The 19,864-nt window shown below is 44.0% G+C and overlaps 1 protein-coding gene across 1 annotated transcript; it reads right to left on the bottom strand.

Annotated features, from left to right (window-relative positions):
• Nucleotides 1–239: 239 nt before the first annotated feature.
• On the bottom strand, nucleotides 240–19,692 carry col9a1a (collagen, type IX, alpha 1a). Its single transcript, XM_060047082.1, has 32 exons — nucleotides 19,497–19,692; nucleotides 18,884–18,958; nucleotides 18,451–18,489; nucleotides 18,020–18,082; nucleotides 16,591–16,644; nucleotides 16,000–16,035; nucleotides 15,769–15,792; nucleotides 14,894–14,947; nucleotides 12,706–12,759; nucleotides 12,394–12,426; nucleotides 11,864–11,920; nucleotides 11,314–11,367; nucleotides 11,147–11,200; nucleotides 10,968–11,021; nucleotides 10,637–10,690; nucleotides 10,472–10,525; nucleotides 10,105–10,158; nucleotides 9,961–10,014; nucleotides 9,527–9,580; nucleotides 9,390–9,434; nucleotides 9,237–9,290; nucleotides 8,851–8,904; nucleotides 8,536–8,589; nucleotides 6,570–6,641; nucleotides 6,352–6,387; nucleotides 6,121–6,165; nucleotides 5,851–5,883; nucleotides 3,761–3,907; nucleotides 3,263–3,317; nucleotides 2,933–3,121; nucleotides 1,667–1,744; nucleotides 240–1,260 (listed from the first exon to the last, which is right to left on the bottom strand). Exons 1-32 carry the CDS (start codon nucleotides 19,569–19,571, stop codon nucleotides 1,055–1,057), a joined length of 2,064 nt encoding a protein of 687 aa, XP_059903065.1. The 5' UTR covers nucleotides 19,572–19,692; the 3' UTR covers nucleotides 240–1,054.
• Nucleotides 19,693–19,864: the final 172 nt, after the last annotated feature.

Here is a 19,864-nt window from a genome sequence, read left to right as displayed (position 1 = left end):
TCAATTAATTGTTATGCTATTTAACACATTTACCAGTTTATAGATTAAAAGGTGACTTGTTCTACTTACGTCATGGATTTTGAGTGTTGGCTGTAAATGGCGCCCTCTTGTGGAGACTTTTCAATGTACCCTGGTTTCAGACATACGCATCCCAATCCAAGCAGACGGAAATGACGTAACCATTATGGCCATTTCTTTGCCATTGTCTCTTCTATTTTTATGAATTAATACAAAACATGCAAGAGGTTATCAAAATGTGTTTATTTCATTTGTACAAGTTGTTGATGCCACATTGGATCTTGATAAAATAAATAGGGTGACATCATATAAAAACAGATAGGTTTGCTTAAAAAACACGCCAGAATCAAAATTCATTACTCTACATGGGAGGGAACGGGTTGTGATTGGAAACGCAACAAAGATACTCACAAAACAAAATGCTCATTTGGTGGTATCGTTTCATAGGATTGCAATATTGACACATTTACACAAACACACAGAATACATGTCCCACCTGTTGGGCAGGATTGCTTTTGGGACGTCAACATAATACATAGACCCCTTGATAACGAAGTCTTCCCAACCACAGGGGGTGTCGTCTCTTTTACAGTACGAGTGATGACAAAGATGGGGTGAGAAAATAAAAGGGTTATGATTGTGTTTCTGGGTTACTCTGACGGCTACCGCTAGCTTGAGTTGTTGTAAAACAGCAAGTAAAGTGTACAAGGACTGGGCTGTAGTTCAACATGATGTTCATCACCTCTTATGGGTTTAGCATTGGCGCAAAAGTAACATATCGTCAAATTAGCATTTATTTAAATAAACCTCAGTTTGATGCATTAAAATGTTCCTTTTCATTCATTAGCACATATTCCGTGATACACTTTGATATTGTGCAGACTTCCCAACACTAGACTTCCACATCACCCAGCCACCCAATCTAAACAGAGCCCCAACACGGGGTCACAGCCCGTGAGAGACCCGACGCACGCTACGCCCCCACTTTTAAGTCTCTCAGGCTCTCTTCCTGGCTCCGTCCCGGGAGCTGGGGCCTCTACATCTCAGAGGGGCCCTTCGTCCCGGGGTCCTTGGCCGACACCGCTGACGCCACCATGGCCATGACGCACTGCGAGGACTCACAGTACCCGTTGGAGCCGGCTGGGCCTGGAGGGCCCGGTACCCCGGGGAGCCCAGCAGCGCCGCGTGGGCCCCGGAGCCCATCACGCCCGTGGTTCCCGTAGGCCGGGCGACCAGGTTCACCTGGAGGGGGAGGAGCAGAGGGTCAGACACCCAGTGGGTCATTAGGTCAGACATCCAGTAGGTCACGAGGGCTGACACCCAGCAGGGCAGTAGGTCTGACACCCAGTGGGTCATTAGGTCAGTACGTAAGGCACCCAGCAGATCAGACACCCATCAGATCAACAGGTCAGTCACCCAGCAGATCAGACATCAGATCGATGTCATCCATGCCTGGGTCCATAGGTCAAATTGTGCAGTGTCCTGCTAAGGGTGTTTGATTCCCTGAAGGATGCTGGCCTCAAAGCCCATATCTGCAGTCTGCCTGTAGGCATCCTACAGATACCTAGTCAAGTAGGATAAAGTGTGAGTGAGTGAGTGTGTGTATATCTACGAAATCTTAACAGCCCCCCCACCACTGCTACGTTACCTGTGAGACCCGGAGCTCCCGGTGCTCCTTTAGGTCCTCTGGCCGTAGGTCCCCGATCACCTCGGTCTCCAGTGTCACCTGTAGGAGGGACAGATGGACATCGCATTACAAAACTGTCTTCTGCTAGGTCCTCAATACACAACGCCACAGAGGCCCTGTCCCTGGAGAGAGCATAGACAACACCAACATCTGTATCTTCCTTCCTAGTTCCTTTGCAACTTCCTGCTAAGAACAAAAACCTGGACCAGCAGGACCACAGGAAGCAGATACACAAAGCTGTGTAGCACAGAGCTTTACCACTGTGTAGAGAGCACAACCACAGTGTAACACAGAGCTCCACCACTATGTAACACAGAGCACCACCTCTGTGTAACACAGAGCACCACCTCTGTGTAACACAGAGCTCCACCTCTATGTAACACAAAGCACCACCACTATGTAACACAGAGCTCCACCACTATGTAACAGAGCACCACCTCTGTGTAACACAGAGCACCACCACAGTGTAACACAGAGCTCCACCACTATGTTACACAGCACCACCTCTATGTAACACAGAGCACCACCTCTGTGTAACACAGAGCACCACCTCTGTAACACAGAGCACCACCTCTATGTAACACAGAGCACCACCTCTGTGTAACACAGAGCACCACCTCTGTGTAACACATAGCACCACCTCTGTGTAACACAGAGCACACACAGAGCTCCATCACTGTGTAACACAGAGCACCACCTCTGTTTAACACAGAGCACCACCTCTGTGTAACACAGAGCTCCACCACTGTGTAACACAGAGCACCACCTCTGTGTAACACAGAGCACACACAGAGCTCCATCACTGTGTAACACAGAGCACCACCTCTGTGTAACACAGAGCTCCACCACTGTGTAACACAGAGCACCACCTCTGTGTAACACAGAGCAGCACCACTATGTAAAACAGAGCACCACCTCTGTGTAACACAGAGCACCACCTCTGTGCAACACAGAGCACCACCCCTGTGCAACACAGAGCACCACCTCTGTGTAACACAGAGCACCACCTCTGTGTAGCACAGAGCACCTCCTCTGTGTAACACAGATCACCACCTCTGTGTAGCACAGAGCACCTCCTCTCTGTAATACAGATCACCACCTCTGTGTATCACAGAGGTGTTGTAGCAGATGTTTTTCTCTTTTTAATAGTCCTGTACTTCCTGACCGTCCATCCTCCGATTATTTACGCGCATCGTATCTTAAACCGAAAGTGAAAGTGAAACTAACCTTTGATGCCCTTGCGGCCGAGTAGACCCGGTGGGCCCTTGAGACCGGGCAGGCCTCTGGCTCCTGAGTGTCCTGGGAATCCATTCTGTCCGGAGGATCCGGGAGGCCCTGGGGGACCTGGGGGTCCCTGGATCCCAGAGATGCCAGACTCAGGTCTGGTGAGGCTGGCGGCCAGCTGGGCCAGCTGCTCTGTGGCACACAGGAAAACCTCCACCTTTACACTCAGAGCACCAGCTCTGCTCCATCAACGTCATGGTGACAAAACTATGATAGTATTATGACGATAATGACTGCCTCTTCCATCTCGACTGGCGGACCAGAACCCCTTACCTTGCATCACCCTCCTGCAGACCTGTTTGATGTGGGAGTCCGTGGGGACCTTTCCCTGAGGAGAGAGAAAGCACAACCAGCCAGGTTGGTTCTAGCTCCGCTACCGTGGGTTGCATGAGAGGCATGAAGTTATAGTCACTCTTGCTTATCTGGGGTTTGATGGTCCGTCTGTCCGTCTGTACCCAGCTCCACAGTGGGGTTGGGCCTACAAGACCTGACTGGGCGTTGTCTAGGTACTAGGATGGGCTGAACCCAGACCTGACTGGGCATCGTCTTGGATCTGGGCTTAACAATGACCTGACTGGGCTTGATCTAGGTACTAGCCTGGGCTTAACCCAGACCTGATTGGGGAAGGTCTACTAGTCTAGGCACTATGCTGGACTAACACTGGGCCTAGAGGGTTAGCTCTAATAGGCTAGAGCTTCAGTCTAGATTGTCTTAGACTGGAGTGTCTAGCGTCTTCAGTCCAACAGGAAGTACAGAACCAACGGAACTCACGGCTGGGCCCTGGGTTCCCGGCACCCCTGGGACTCCTCGGTCTCCCTGCATGCCCCGGGGCCCGGGCTGGCCAGGCTTGCCCTCCTTCCCCTGCTGGCCACGGCCCCCCTCGGGGCCCTTGTTCCCGGTCTCTCCTGGACGCCCCGTCTGGAACATAGCAACAGATGATGTCAGACCTCTGGGATTGGCTTAAGACTCCTGGCTAAAGACTCATTGGCTGACAGCATAAGGAAGTTCACTGTAAATATAACTTATGTTTATATGAATAGAGAAATATTAATGCAATAGTTTCTTCCTAGACAAACACTGAAAGAATGCATTGTTATTATGTTTCAGTTATTATTAATGACCATTATGAATGGAGGAAAATGGAGGAAGTACTTTTTACTAGTGGAAGTACATATTTATACTAGTGGACGTTAATGTTTGTATCAGTGGAAGTAAAATCTTATACCAGTGGAAATTACATTGATGAATCTGGTGCTGGCATTTTACTACATTTAGTGCAATTATACTACAGTAGTACTCCAGTAATATTCAAGTTATACCACAGTAATACCACAGTTATTCTGAAGATACAGTTAACTCGTTATACTACAGTTATACTACAGTTGTAATAAAGTGTTTCTGCAGTTATACTACAGTTTAACTTGTTATACTACAATTATACTACAGTTATAACAGTGTTCCTACAGTTATACTACAGTTATAATAAGGTGTTTCTACAGTTATAGTACAGTTATAACACAGTGTTTCTACAGTTATACTACAGTTTTAACACAGTGTTTCTACAGATATACTACAGTTGTAATAAAGTGTTTCTACAGTTATACTACAGTTATAACACAGTGTTTCTACAGTTATACTACAGTTATAACACAGTGTTTCTACAGTTATACTACAGTTATAACACAGTGTTTCTACAGTTATACTACAGTTTTAACACAGTGTTTCTACAGTTATACTACAGTTGTAATACAGTGTTTCTACAGTTATACTACAGTTATAACACAGTGTTTCTACAGTTATACTACAGTTATAATAAGGTGTTTCTACAGTTATACTACAGTTATAACACAGTGTTTCTACAGTTATACTACAGTTATAACACAGTGTTTCTACAGTTATACTACAGTTGTAATAAAGTGTTTCTACAGTTATACTACAGTTATAATAAGGTGTTTCTACAGTTATACTACAGTTATAACACAGTGTTTCTACAGTTATACTACAGTTTTAACACAGTGTTTCTACAGTTATACTACAGTTTTAACACAGTGTTTCTACAGTTATACTACAGTTATAACACAGTGTTTCTACAGTTATACTACAGTTATAACACAGTGTTTCTACAGTTATACTACAGTTATAACACAGTGTTTCTACAGTTATACTACAGTTGTAATAAAGTGTTTCTACAGTTATACTACAGTTATAATAAGGTGTTTCTACAGTTATACTACAGTTATAATAAAGTGTTTCTACAGTTATACTACAGTTATAACACAGTGTTTCTACAGTTATACTACAGTTTTAACACAGTGTTTCTACAGTTATACTACAGTTGTAATAAAGTGTTTCTACAGTTATACTACAGTTATAACACAGTGTTTCTACAGTTATACTACAGTTATAATAAAGTGTTTCTACAGTTATACTACAGTTATAACACAGTGTTTCTACAGTTATACTACAGTTATAACACAGTGTTATTACAGTTATACTACAGTTGTAATATAGTGTTTCTACAGTTATACTACAGTTATAATAAGGTGTTTCTACAGTAATACTACAGTTGTAATAAAGTGTTTCTACAGTTATACTACAGTTATAACACAGTGTTTCTACAGTTATACTACAGTTGTAATACAGTGTTTCTACAGTTATACTACAGTTATAACACAGTGTTTCTTCAGTTATACTACAGTTGTAATAAAGTGTTTCTACAGTTATACTACAGTTATAACACAGTGTTTCTACAGTTATACTACAGTTGTAATAAAGTGTTTCTACAGTTATACTACAGTTATAATACAGTGTTTCTACAGTTATGCTATAGTTATACTCCAGTTTACTCATCGTCAACGTACCGATCCTTTCTCTCCCAGTTCACCCTGTTCGCCCTGAGGAAGAGGAGACAGATGATCACAACAAGACCAAACACCTTAAAGACAACCTTCACTGCTTCATAGGGGTACAGAGGATCTACAGAACACAAGTTCTGACACACACACACACACACACACACACACACACACACACACACACACACACACACACACACACACACACACACACACACACACACACACACACACACACACACACACACACAGACAGTGTGATAGAGTGATACTTACTAACTCTCCCCTCTCGCCTGAGGTTCCCTCTGACCCCATGGACCCCTAAAAAAGAGATACGTTGTCAGTGTCAAGTTTGTGTGCCCTGTGTGTGTGTGTGTGTGTGTGTGTGTGTGTGTGTGTGTGTGTGTGTGTGTGTGTGTGTGTGTGTGTGTGTGTGTGTGTGTGTGTTTGTGAGGCGGGATGCTCATTTTGATGACATGTGTGATGATGTCACATCACATGACATACTTGCTCTCCCACTGGGCCATCGAGACCGATTGCACCCTGAAATAAAGAGAGGAGGCATGAAAAACATGTTAGTATTCACCGCATCTTCACAGGGATGAGAAAATGTTAAATGGATGAATAAAAGGTTTTGTTTTTTAGTCTTACCATTGTCATAATTGATTTAAAAGAATGAGTGATACAAATAATGACACATTTTATAAAATACTTAGGCCCCTCACCCTGTCTCCATTCTGACCGAAGTAGCCAGCAGGACCCGGTAGTCCTGGGAACCCAAGGTCCCCTTTACCACCCTGCGGGCACACACACACACACACACACACACACACACACACACACACACACACACACACACACACACACACACACACACACACACACACACACACACACACACACACACACACACCATATCAAAACACTGGATTTACCGTGCAAAATTGACCACGTTTTAAGGAGGGTACATCATAAGTCAGGTGAAGTATAGAAAAAGGTTGTTGGTGGAGGAGGGGGCTACTGATGGGTGTCAGCGGGACAGGATGGAGTTCAGGCCCTCCCAGGGAACAGAGGGGTCCTTCAGAAACTTCTCAGCGTGGTTTCCTGCCCCCCTCCCCCCGAGGGCCCATGGACCGTTGCTGCTACAGCCCATCATGTGTACTCGCAGGGGCCCCAAGCCTAGGCTCCTACCATGTTTAGAGAAGACATTTGACACCTAATCTTGCCCGGCAATAACCACAGACTCCACCTAGGAGCAGCAGATGTTGGAGGTGAGAAGGCACTTCCTGCTGGATCTTCCTGATGTTGACTTATGCATACAGGAGGCTGGACAGTAGTAATGATATGTACAGGAAGCAGAACAGTAGTACGATGCGTACAGGAAGCTGGAAAGTAGTAATGATACGTACAGGAAGCATGATAGTAGTATGATGCATACAGGAAGTAGGACAGTAGTATGATGCATACAGGAAGCGGGTCAGTAGTTATGATACGTACAAGGAGCTGGTCAGTAGTTATGATACGTACAGGAAGCTAGACCCATCGATCAATCTTATCGATTCATCTTGCTAAGAACAGATCTCTTGATCAGGGCATGCAGTGGCAGGGAGAGGCTGGAGTATGTGGCCTGAAGGCCGGTACATCCTTGGGGGTTTTGTATCTTTAAAGGTGTGATGCAGTTTGATGCTAAATATTCACTTTTATTGTTCACGCTCTTTCTTCAAAGCCTTTATTGTCCTCACCTCTTTGTAATCATTATTGATTTTTGTAAAATAAGCTTCTCGGGAACCTCATATAGACTATTTGATACTTCTTCGCCCATTTCACCGCAGCTTGCATTCAACATATCTACATGAACGGCAGGAAGCTTCCTGCAGCACAGATCATATACTGCAATCCTGAAGCTCATTCTGTATTGCAGTATTTATTTGTGGACGTTTTATTGTTGTTTTAAATAAAAGTGTTGGCTAGTAACTGAAGACCTTGATCAACACACAGTTGATTAAATACAGAGAGTTGCTCCTGGAAAGGTTAGGTTCATTCTGAAATGCCACCCTGCATCCCAGTTGAGTTTGCCACAAGGTTTTCTGTTCAAACTTAAACCGATTTCAAGTTATAAATTAATGTAATAGTTAAAAGGGGTCATGGTACCTTATTTAAGGTATGTTTTCTTTTACAATTTGCTTTCCGAGCTCCACCAACAACCAAGCATGTGGGTAGCTTTGGTAACCAAAACCAATGAGCTGAATTCTGAATGTAATTATTATTGGTAACTGGCACTCTTAAGAATGCAGTGCATCATTGAGTGCCATGGCCTAGGACTGCTTGAACTGGGGTTCTATATCATCAATGGTTGATTACCTGAAATATCAATACAGGATCAATATCTTGCTCTGATTCTCTCTCTCTTCCTCGCTGAAATCTCCCTCTCTCTCTCTCTCTCTTCCTCGCTGGAGCCTCTCTCTCTCTCTTCCTCGCTGAAGCCAATCTCTCTCTCTCTCTCTCTCTCTCTCTCTCCCTCTCTCCCCCTCCCCCCCCTCTCTCTCTCTCTCTCTCTCTCTCTCTCTCTCTCTCTCTCTCTCTCTCTCTCTCTCTCTCTCTCTCTCTCCCTCTCTCCCCCTCTCTCTCTCTCTCTCTCTCTCTCTCTCTCTCTCTCTCTCTCTCTCTCTCTCTCTCTCTCTCTCTACTTACTCTAGGTCCTGGAGATCCTGAGGGCCCGTCAGGCCCTCGCACTCCTCGCTCGCCCTGTATAGAAAACAAAACAAAGCTTCAAACACAAAGTGAAAACAACAGAAACAGGAAGTAAGCGTAGTGTACAGATTACTTTGCTTTTGTGTTGAATGATGTTTTATTGTCATATTTTTCATTTTTGTTCCTTTGGTTCCTCTCTTGTGCTCCATGGCCCTCCAAAGTTTTTTCAAATCCCATCATAACTTCTAATGAAATCATACAAGGAGACTTTGACCGTGCATGCTGGAGATTATCTCCTGCTGTAGGGGTACTCACAGGTCCACCTCGCGCTCCAACAGGTCCAACTTCTCCTTGCTCGCCACGCTCACCCTTCACACAAAGACAACATGAAATACACATTATCCCATATTACCAATTATCACCCATTATCACCCATTACGCCTTGTCACACCCCTTACCCCCTTATCTCATCAATTACCCTTTACCTCATCCATACCCCCTTACCTCACACATCACCCCATAACTCACTGATTACCCCTTATCTCATCAATTGCCCCTTACCTCATCCATTACCCTTAAACTCACCTACTACGCCTTAACTCACCTATTATCCAATCATCCTTGCCTCTCTCACCTGTTACCTAATACACAACATCAACTGCGAATAGTAATAGTAACAACTGTGAATTTGGCCCACTTACTGATTTCCCAGGAGACCCCATGAGTCCTACTGATCCTGAATCACCAGTGACACCCTGTAACAAACCAGGAACACACCACTCGGTCAATCTGTTGCATACCTGATGGATTAACTGAGATATTCTCTGTCCATGCAGACAAACTTTGGAGCCTACCTTCAGGCCGCCTGCGCCTTTCGGTCCGTAAGCTCCTGGTAAACCCTACATGAGAGGAAATAATAAAGACAATTACTTTAGTTTTTGTTGGATCCCGACTCAATAAAAGGTAGAATGATGTTGGTGTTCATACTTACAGGAAGTCCTGTTTGTCCTGCCTCACCAGGACTGCCATTCTTTCCTGGGATACCCTTGAATTAGACACCAGAAGAAGGTTATGCATTCATACTCTTTTTCCTTTAACATGTCTGCTGATGGGTTCTAGTAAGAACCCATGCCACCTTTTTCAAGCCACTCTGTGGCTTGAAAAAGGGTAGACACTTAGGTCTAAGGTTAGGGTTAGGGTTAGGCCTACCAGCAATAGGTCTACCATTGCTGCTATTGGCACTGCAACTTCTGCTATGCTGCTGCTACTATTGTTACCACGCTGACTATTTTGCTATTACTGGAAGGGAATCTCGGCCCAAAAAACCCAATAAGGAAGGTCTGTCTTGCAATTATTTGATGGCTTTCTTGTAACACTCAAGAACACATACATTAATGCATCTCCAAAAATACAATGTTATTGTACCTTGGAGGCCGGCAGTCCAGGGATTCCCTCGCGACCATCAGGCCCCGGAAGGCCCTGGGGATGAGGGGGAGCAGAGTATGTTAAAGCAGATGGAGGTGGACATAGTGCGTGTTAGCTCCTATGCACTGAGATAGACCCACTTACAGCCTCTCCCTTTGGCCCCGGAACGCCCCTGATTCCACCCGGACCTGCAGCCCCCTGTACACAAACAAAGAGAAGATAACTCGTCAGGAAAGTCGGTGTCTTCATGACCCTATCATAGCTAAGCGATCAGTCCAGCCATCAGGAGAGAGTCAACATGACATTTGGCTAGACTTCATACAGTACAGAATACATTTATAAAAGGACATATATCGGAAAATAAATGTGCATAAGAAGTTAGAGCAGCAGGGTTATCTTTGAGCTTGAGCTTGGCCTTTGGTCTCATCAAAGGTGAATGACTAGGTCTTCAGACATCTTCATTGTGGCTCTTTCCAGAAGCATTCAGATCCGTTTGAGTGTCACTCCTCACCTGGCTTCCCTTCGGTCCCATCTCGCCGACGGCTCCCCTCTGACCGGGATCACCCTGGGAACACAGACATCTGGGTTATTCACTGCAGAAAAACCAGCCACAGTTGAGCCATGAAGACGCAAAGCAATCATAACAATGACAAAATAAAGAAACATGGGCACGTACATGGTGTCCTTGGATGCCCTGAGGACCACCATCCCCTAACTTCCCACGAGGGCCCTGTTTCAAGGAAGAGTGGGATTTGAGTCAGTTCAGGTTCGGATAACTTTATTGTCCATCAATGGGGACAGAAATCCATCTTTTGTGAAGCTTGCATAAAACCACACAGGCAGCAGACAAAAATTTCCACCATCAACTTATTCAGTTCCCGGGTCAGGATCACGGGTCAGGACAGCATCGCTACCTTCAGTGAAGTTGGTTAATGGCTTAGCCTGGGTCCCCTCTCTGTGAGGAGACCCAGAAGTCAGGAACCCGGGACAAGGTGTGTTCTGCTTACCTGATCCCCTTTGGACCCCACTATTCCAGTGATCCCTCTCTTCCCTCCTGGGCCCTAGAAACCACTCATCAGACGGACGGAGGAGGGGGACAGGGAGATGAGCATGTTAATATACGTTGGTGATTCCGAACAGATGACATGTTGGTGAGGTTGACAGAGATAACGGCGAGGTAGTTTACCGGTAGTCCTTGTGCGCCGACATCCCCTGAAGCTCCTTGATTGCCCTCCTCTCCCTGCGGAGGAACAAACACATGTCACAAACGTGATGCGTTGTCTTCCGACGGCAAGAAGTACATTTCACTAGCAAAGCATCTCGCTTTGGGATGAACAGTAGACAGGAGGTTACCTTGTGTCCTTGCTTTCCTGGTTCACCAGACTCCCCCTTGACTCCTTTGTGGCCCTAGAAGCAGAATCCGAAACAGAATACAAGTCCTCCAAATTATAACATTCATAACTTATAGTCGCATTGTGTGAGATCCCTCCCAGTTAGTAGGTGGGAGAATTTTTTAATTACAAAAATGTAATTACATTGTTCTGCTCACTCTAACTGGCGGTGCAACTGTGTGATTCTAACTAGCGTAGCTCGGCTGGCTGGATGGTGTGAGTGGGAGGGGTTTAGAAGATTATGATATTCTTATAAAAGATAGGTACGGGCTGGCCAGAAAATGATTATAGGATGTACACTCAGTGATAACATTATTGAAATAACTATCAATCATCATTGACTACAGATTCGTCCAGGTTATTTCAAGCTACAAGCTAGTTATGTTATGAAAATGTTATGTATTGCAACTGTAAACAGATTAACAACAAATACAATGATATGACATGAATACAGAATGAACTTGCATGTGTGAGCCTTCCAGGACATATGGTTGTGAGTGTGTTTCACTCACTTTCATTCCAGGGAGACCTGAATGTCCATTGAGGCCAGCAGGGCAGGCATTGGGGCACTGAAACACAAGAGATCAGTCGGTCACAGAAAACCCCCGTGCACTAGGGTGCGTCACCCAATTACCTGATAAAGCATGCATAGCAAACGGCTAACCTTGTTTGCAGCGAATGCATCAAAACCCTGACGGAAATATGAAACGCTTCACGGACTGCTTCTCAAGCTAAAACAGGTACGTTTCTAGGTAAGGTCCTAGATTCACAGTAGGTTTCTCACAGGTTCATTCTCCAGCTTAACCTTCTTATTCCAAGGTCAGGTAACAGACTCTAGGGGTCAGAACAGGTCTGGAGGTAATACATCCAGTAATGTGTGCTTCCTAAATGTGTTAAGAAGGGTTTAGTGGGCACAACTTGTGGGCATTACGGTTTCAACATATTTTCCACATTATAGGGTGCGGAATGTGTGAAATAATATAGTGTATGTATTCATATATTGTATACGTGTATCATTTCCCTACATAAGGGTGAAACTTACCAGCTCTTCCCCTCCATAAACTCCTGGGGGACCCTATGAGGAAATAGGCAGAAATCTGAGTTCCATCATTGGGAAACAGCAAAGTTTGGGGGTGGAGATCAATATACCTCAGTTAACCCAGCGACCCATCCATCCATCCAGTCACCATCCATCCATCCATCCAGTCACCATCCATCCACCCACCCATTTATCTATCCATCCATCTATCAACCACGCATGCACCAACCCATCCACCAATCGAACCACTCATTCATCCGTCCATCCAAGCCTCCGCCCACCCAGGTGGTCATATGGAGGTCATGTGATACTTACCCTGGTTCCGACCGGACCGGGCAGACCCACTGCCCCTCTCTTCCCAGAGTCACCCTGCAACAGACCAGGAGACGGAGGTCACGATGCCATCAGCACACAGACTACAGAAACTACAGACACTATAGATGCTACAGATACCATGACTGCAACGTGAATACACTACAGACACCAGAGGCACTATTGACACTGCAGAAACGACATACACTACAGACATTACACGAGAGGCAATATAGACTCTACAGACACTAGAGGCACTATAGACACTATAGACACCATGACTACAACATGAATACACTACAGACATTATAGACACCAGGACTGCAACATGAATACACTACAGACATTATAGACACCATGACTACAACATGAATACACTACAGACATTATAGACACCAGGACTGCAACATGAATACACTACAGACATTATAGACACCAGGACTGCAACATGAATACACTACAGACATTATAGACACCAGGACTGCAACATGAATACACTACAGACATTATAGACACCATGACAACAACATGAATACACTACAGACATTATAGACACCATGACAACAACATGAATACACTACAGACATTATAGACACCATGACAACAACATGAATACACTACAGAAACTACAGAAACTACAGATACCAGGACTGCAACATGAATACACTAGAGACACTACATACACTATAGAGACCAGGACTGCAGCATGAATACACTTCATACACTATAGACACCTGGACTGCAACATGAATGAACATGAACACTACAGACACTACAGACACTACAGACACTACAGACACTACAGACACTACAGACACTACACTACAGACACTACATACACTACAGACACTACACTACAGACACTACAGACACTACAGACACTACAGACACTACACTACAGACACTACACTACAGACACTACACTACAGACACTACAGACACTACAGACACTACATACACTACAGACACTACAGACACTACATACACTACAGACACTACAGACACTACATACACTACAGACACTACAGACACTACACTACAGACACTACAGACACTACACTACAGACACTACACTACAGACACTACAGACACTACATACACTACAGACACTACAGACACTACATACACTACAGACACTACAGACACTACATACACTACAGACACTACAGACACTACACTACAGACACTACACTACAGACACTACAGACACTACATACACTACAGACACTACAGACACTACATACACTACAGACACTACAGACACTACAGACACTACAGACACTACAGACACTACACTACAGACACTACAGACACTACACTACAGACACTACATACACTACAGACACTACAGACACTACAGACACTACATACACTACAGACACTACAGACACTACACTACAGACACTACAGACACTACACTACAGACACTACACTACAGACACTACACTACAGACACTACAGACACTACAGACACTACAGACACTACATACACTACAGACACTACAGACACTACACTACAGACACTACAGACACTACAGACACTACAGACACTACAGACACTACACTACAGACACTACACTACAGACACTACACTACAGACACTACAGACACTACAGACACTACAGACACTACAGACACTACACTAGAGGCAATATAGACACTACAGACACTACAGACACTACACTACAGACACTACACTACAGACACTACACTACAGACACTACAGACACTACAGACACTACAGACACTACAGACACTACAGACACTACACTAGAGGCAATATAGACACTACAGACAATACAGACATTACAAACACCAGAGGCACTACAGACAATACAGACACTACAGAAACTATAGACACTACAGACACTCTAAACACTTAAGGACACCTAGGACAACACAATCTACAAAACGAATACATGACAGACCCTACAGACATTATGACTACATGCATACACTACACACACTGCAGACACCATGACTACATGAATACTCTACAGACATCATGTATACACTACAGACTCTACAGACAGTAGAGTATACACTTTAGACAACCGGACCACAACACTACTTCTGGAGCATTATGAACATTAACGCTTCAATGAAGAGCAGGAGCCAACTGCCTGAGAGGATGTGTAAGTATGTCAACTATAACAAAAACATAAGAACCAGCTTGGTTTGGATTACTTACAGGAAGTCCAACCTTGCCCAGTTCACCTGGAAGTCCGTCGGTTCCTGGAAGCCCCTGAAACACAAGCCTCAACCGTTAACTTAGTCTATCAGACCGGAAGTTGAGACACACAGAAACCCTCCAAAGCAGTGGCTGGATGGTGTATACAGTGAGTACATTATGAGTACTTTATAGGTACAGTATGGTACCAATGACACCTTCATCGACCTTAATCCTTACACTCAATACCTTACATTAATACTCTGGGTACCCACAATATTTACATTTACATTTACATTTCGGGCATTTAGCAGACGCTTTTATCCAAAGCGACTTACAATAAGTACATTTGTCATAAGAAGTGCATCAATATATCGCTATCGGTACAGAAAGGATGTTCAAGTACAACAATCGCTAGGCTAAGCCATTCCCCGTCTTACAGCAATGATAGCAGCTACTGCAGTTGCTACACAGTTAAGTACTATGATACAATACAATACAATACAACACAACACAATACAGTGTACAATGGTGGCCAGAAGGGGGAGGGTGGCTATGCAGAGTCGAGGTGGACTCTGAACAGGTGAGTCTTGAGTCTTTTTCGGAGGATGGTGAGCGACTCTGCGGTCCTGAGAGCGGCAGGGAGCTCGTTCCACCACTGAGGTCCCAAAACCGAGAAAAGTCGTGACTTATCCCTTGTATAGCTAGATATACTGGTTACACCTTCTATAAATGTACTGGGTACACCCTCTGTACCTTATATAAATATACACGGTATACCCTCTGTACCTTATATAAATATACTGGGCACACCTTCCATACCTTATGTAAATAAACTGGTTACTAAGGTATAGAGGGCACAGGGTCTGAAGTGAACTATATGCCAGAGTACTCACGTCGAGACCGTCCTCTCCTTCCCCCTGAGTGGAGAAGACAAACACGAGTTAGCAGACCTCAGGATGCTAAAGTGACAAAATGTCTGATTTGCGTCTCTATTGGTCGCTAGCATTTACTCTGCAGAATTAAACACTTATGCTGCGGGCCATGAGAATGCCCAGGAAAATCAAAGCATATTGGGTATTGAAATAATGATGATTATTATTATGGGATGATTTATGATGTCCTACCATCTCCCCGATTGGTCCTCGAGCTCCAGCTTCACCCTGGTAACCGCATCAACAAAGATATAATTTACACACTTGCACAGATACACTGTAATAACGTGTATAATGACATACTGTATGTAACAAAGTATGTTATAACTGAATGTCATAATGTACAATATGTAATAATGTAGTGTATTAGTGTATGTAATAGTATCTCTCTACAGTACGTTATTACTGTATGCAATAACATAGTAGTAACTCTCTGTATGTAATTACACACTAATAAATGGTTGTGGTTAATAACATAGTAATAACTGGTTGTATGTTATAACAAAGTAATAACTGGTTGAATGTAATAACATAATGATAAAGAGTTGTATGTAATAACAAACTAATAAATGGCTGAATGTAATAACACAATAACTGGCTGTTGGTAATAACATATTAATAAGTGGTTGTATGTAATAACAAACTAATAACAGGTTGCATGTAATAACATACTAATAACTGGCTGTATAAAATAACATACTAATAACTGGCTGTATGTAATAACATACTATAACTGGCAGTGTGTAATAACATAGTAATAACTGGTTGTATGTTATAACATACCTTGGGTCCCTTCTTTCCAGTGGGTCCAGCAGCACCGCTTGGTCCTACGGGTCCCTGTGAAGGAAGAGGACGCCTGTTATCCCCATGAAATCAAGAATGACCCTGACACTCTGAAGAACGGTAAAACATGTCACTGCATTAAGTTCATTTATTTATATATATATATATATTGACACCCAAAATCCCCGTCTACCACTAATAAAGTGCCATTGTATCTTATCTCTTTGAAAGGTTTGATTCCTCATGGCCACAGTCCACCTGTAGAATCAATGTATTATCCTATTGAAGGTGCTGTATGTAAGACTCAAGAGGTATAATTTGACTGTAATTCACTCGATTTAGTTTCATAATCTTGCCCTCTTCGGCTCTTTCTGCTCTCTTTACAACCCACAAATATAACCTTTTCAACTTTTAAATGTACTGTAATACACACAAGGCATCAACTGTGAACAAAAACCGTGATGGACTGTTTGATAGAAAAGGACCCCGACTCTGTAAAGACCAGAACACAGTCCCCATCAATGTGGCTGACTGAGGTGCCGGTCTACCTGTAGGCATCCCTGAGCAAGATGACCTCCCCCTCCCCCCCTACCTGCTCCTTAATGAAACCTAAACACACTCAGTTGTTTCAAATTTGATTCAAATATCAAAGTATTATTACATCTATTTGTTTATTTTTAGGTCTTAACCGTGAAACATTCAGGCTCAGGTGCTTCACATACACTGTCTACGACCACAAGGGGTCTTTGTGCAGGGGTCCACTCTACAAGTCTTGTCTGAGACACATGCTGTTAGTCTGGTGCCGTCCTCTCACGTTTCAGCTTGCTCTTGCCTCCCTCCCAGCCCCCATCCCCACAGTCGGCCCAGCACACTGAGGGTCTTCAGCGACGCCTCCGCCAGCACACAGCCCCTTCCTGTCCGCCATTTTGTGGGCCACTTAACTCCCCCACCCTTTTCCCCAGGTTACACAAAAAGAGCTCTGTGTTCATGGGGGAGCTATTTGAGGTACCGACCCTCGCTCACACAGCGAGCCTGATGCACTCACTGGCCTCTCTCTCTTACTCTGCTCACTCAAAAGAGTCCTGTGGAGCGTCTGCTTCGTGGCCAAGACAAGCAGGCTGGCTCTGTATAAAGTGAATATCTTAGAATATAATTGAATATCTATCGTTGCTCCCCTGTTACTCCACAAGGTAGACTGGCTCCCACACACAGACCGGTAAACCCCCTCCCCAAACCTGCGTAAACGCAGTTTAAGGCATTTTCCAATGTACATTATCTGCTTCAGCCCTCCAATTTACTTTATTCAAAAATAGACGCAGTCCTTTCATGTCTGACCAGGCTAGGTAAGGTTCTAGAAGCATCCGCTCAGTATTTAAAGTTGGCCATCTCTGAGCTGTGAGATTTTATTTTTCATATCACTCCAACTTACATCAGCGCCTGGAAGACCTGGAGTTCCAGGAGTACCGTCTGAGCCGTTGTCCCCATCAGGGCCCTGCAAACAAGTCACCCATAACTCAGCATGGAGGTTAACTGTAATTACGGTGCACTTCATGCACATTAATTGCAGTTCTACATGTTTATGAACTGTAGTTCTTCATGGAGGTTAACTGTAGTTCTTCATGCACATTAATTGCAGTTCTACATGTTTATGAACTGTAGTTCTTCATGGAGGTTAACTGTAGTTCTTCATGCACATTAATTGCAGTTCTTCTTGTTTATGAACTGTAGTTCTTCATGCAGATTAATTGTAGTTCTTCATGTTTATGAACTGTAGTTCTTCATGTGTATGAACTGTAGTTCTTCATGCAGATTAATTGTGGTTCTTCATGTTTATTATGTGACATGTAAAAGGACACTCACAGGTCCGCCGGCGACATTGTTGTCCACTCCTCTTTCGCCCTGGAGACAAAGGTTCAAACACAAACTCCATTAGATCTTCTCCCCTTCTCCCACTGGGCTTGATGTCCTCCATGCATGGCGCGGCTCCTCCTCAATCGGCTTCAGTGTTACTCTGAATCACAGCCTCAGTATCAAAGGGCTACACAGACACCAACGCTGTACAACACCACGTAACCCTTAAAAAAGACTTTTCCTTTCAAACTATTATTGCTTCCAGGGATGTTTAGGAGGGGACGGGTGGACGGACATCCATCTGTCCCATCCACTACCCATCCATATCCACATGCACATCCAACCCATCCACCTCAAGTCTGAAGACCATTCACCACACCATGCACATATGATGAATGAATGACTGATCATTAAAGTAAACTGAAGGCAATATATGGCTTACATCAATCCCGTCCACTCCAGGCACCCCAGCTACTCCAGGAGGCCCGGGGGCTCCTCTTGGGCCCACTGGGCCCCTCTGTAATAACATAGACAAAAAAAAAAGAAAGTATCACTTTAAACGTTTTAATAACTGATTTTATCTGGAGTCTGAATATTTTATTGACCGCTTGGAGAAAGAAAAACAGTAAAATTGTCACACTTCTCGGTGATATAAAATAATAACTACAGTTAGAGTATGTCGGAATGCTCCTGAGAGCCAATCGGGCATATAAGACGTGTGTGTTTGATTGGCACCACATGTCCAGAGTGAAGGACCATACTCATTAATCACACATACATCTTTACACCAAAGTTCGGCACAGATTCAATACATATCAGCTTTGGGGAGACTAATTGGAACATTTGAAATAAATAATAATTTGTTTGTTTAAATTACGGTACATGTGATTAATAAAGCTTACTGAAAACGTAGCTATTAAATTAATCGAGTCGAAAATATCAATATCAAGTCAAAATATCTAATTTATATCATGAAAAGTATATCGTGCTAGGATAACAGAGTTAGATGGGGAATAAAACCACAGTGGGAAAGAACAACTAAACCTATCACTTACCTGAGCGGAGCAAATTAAGGCAATTTCTAACAAAATCACCAACAACGACTTCTGATACATCCCAAGGCGAGCCATGGTCTTCCCAACGGCGAAGGAGACCTCAAAAGTTCCTTATAGCAGAATACCGGGGACTCGCGGATCACCTGTCAGTATTCCCGGACTGGACCCCAATGGTTACTGGGAAGGTACGGCGTTCTGCAGGGAGCTCATGTTTATTCATGAGCTGCCAGGGTCGAGCAGTGATTGGAGCAGGGCATTTAGGTGCCCAAAAGGGAAGGACATTTTCTCCACAGAAGGTGGGATTTGTGGGATTTCGTAATGATTTCAGAGGGGGTAAAACCCAAAGTTATTAAATCAAATTAACCAAT

The sequence above is a fragment of the Gadus macrocephalus genome, chromosome 3 (assembly GCF_031168955.1).
Source record: "Gadus macrocephalus chromosome 3, ASM3116895v1".
In the NCBI taxonomy this organism is placed as follows: domain Eukaryota; kingdom Metazoa; phylum Chordata; class Actinopteri; order Gadiformes; family Gadidae; genus Gadus; species Gadus macrocephalus.
Note: the sequence above shows the minus strand (reverse complement) of the source record. Positions and strands in the feature narration are given on the sequence as shown.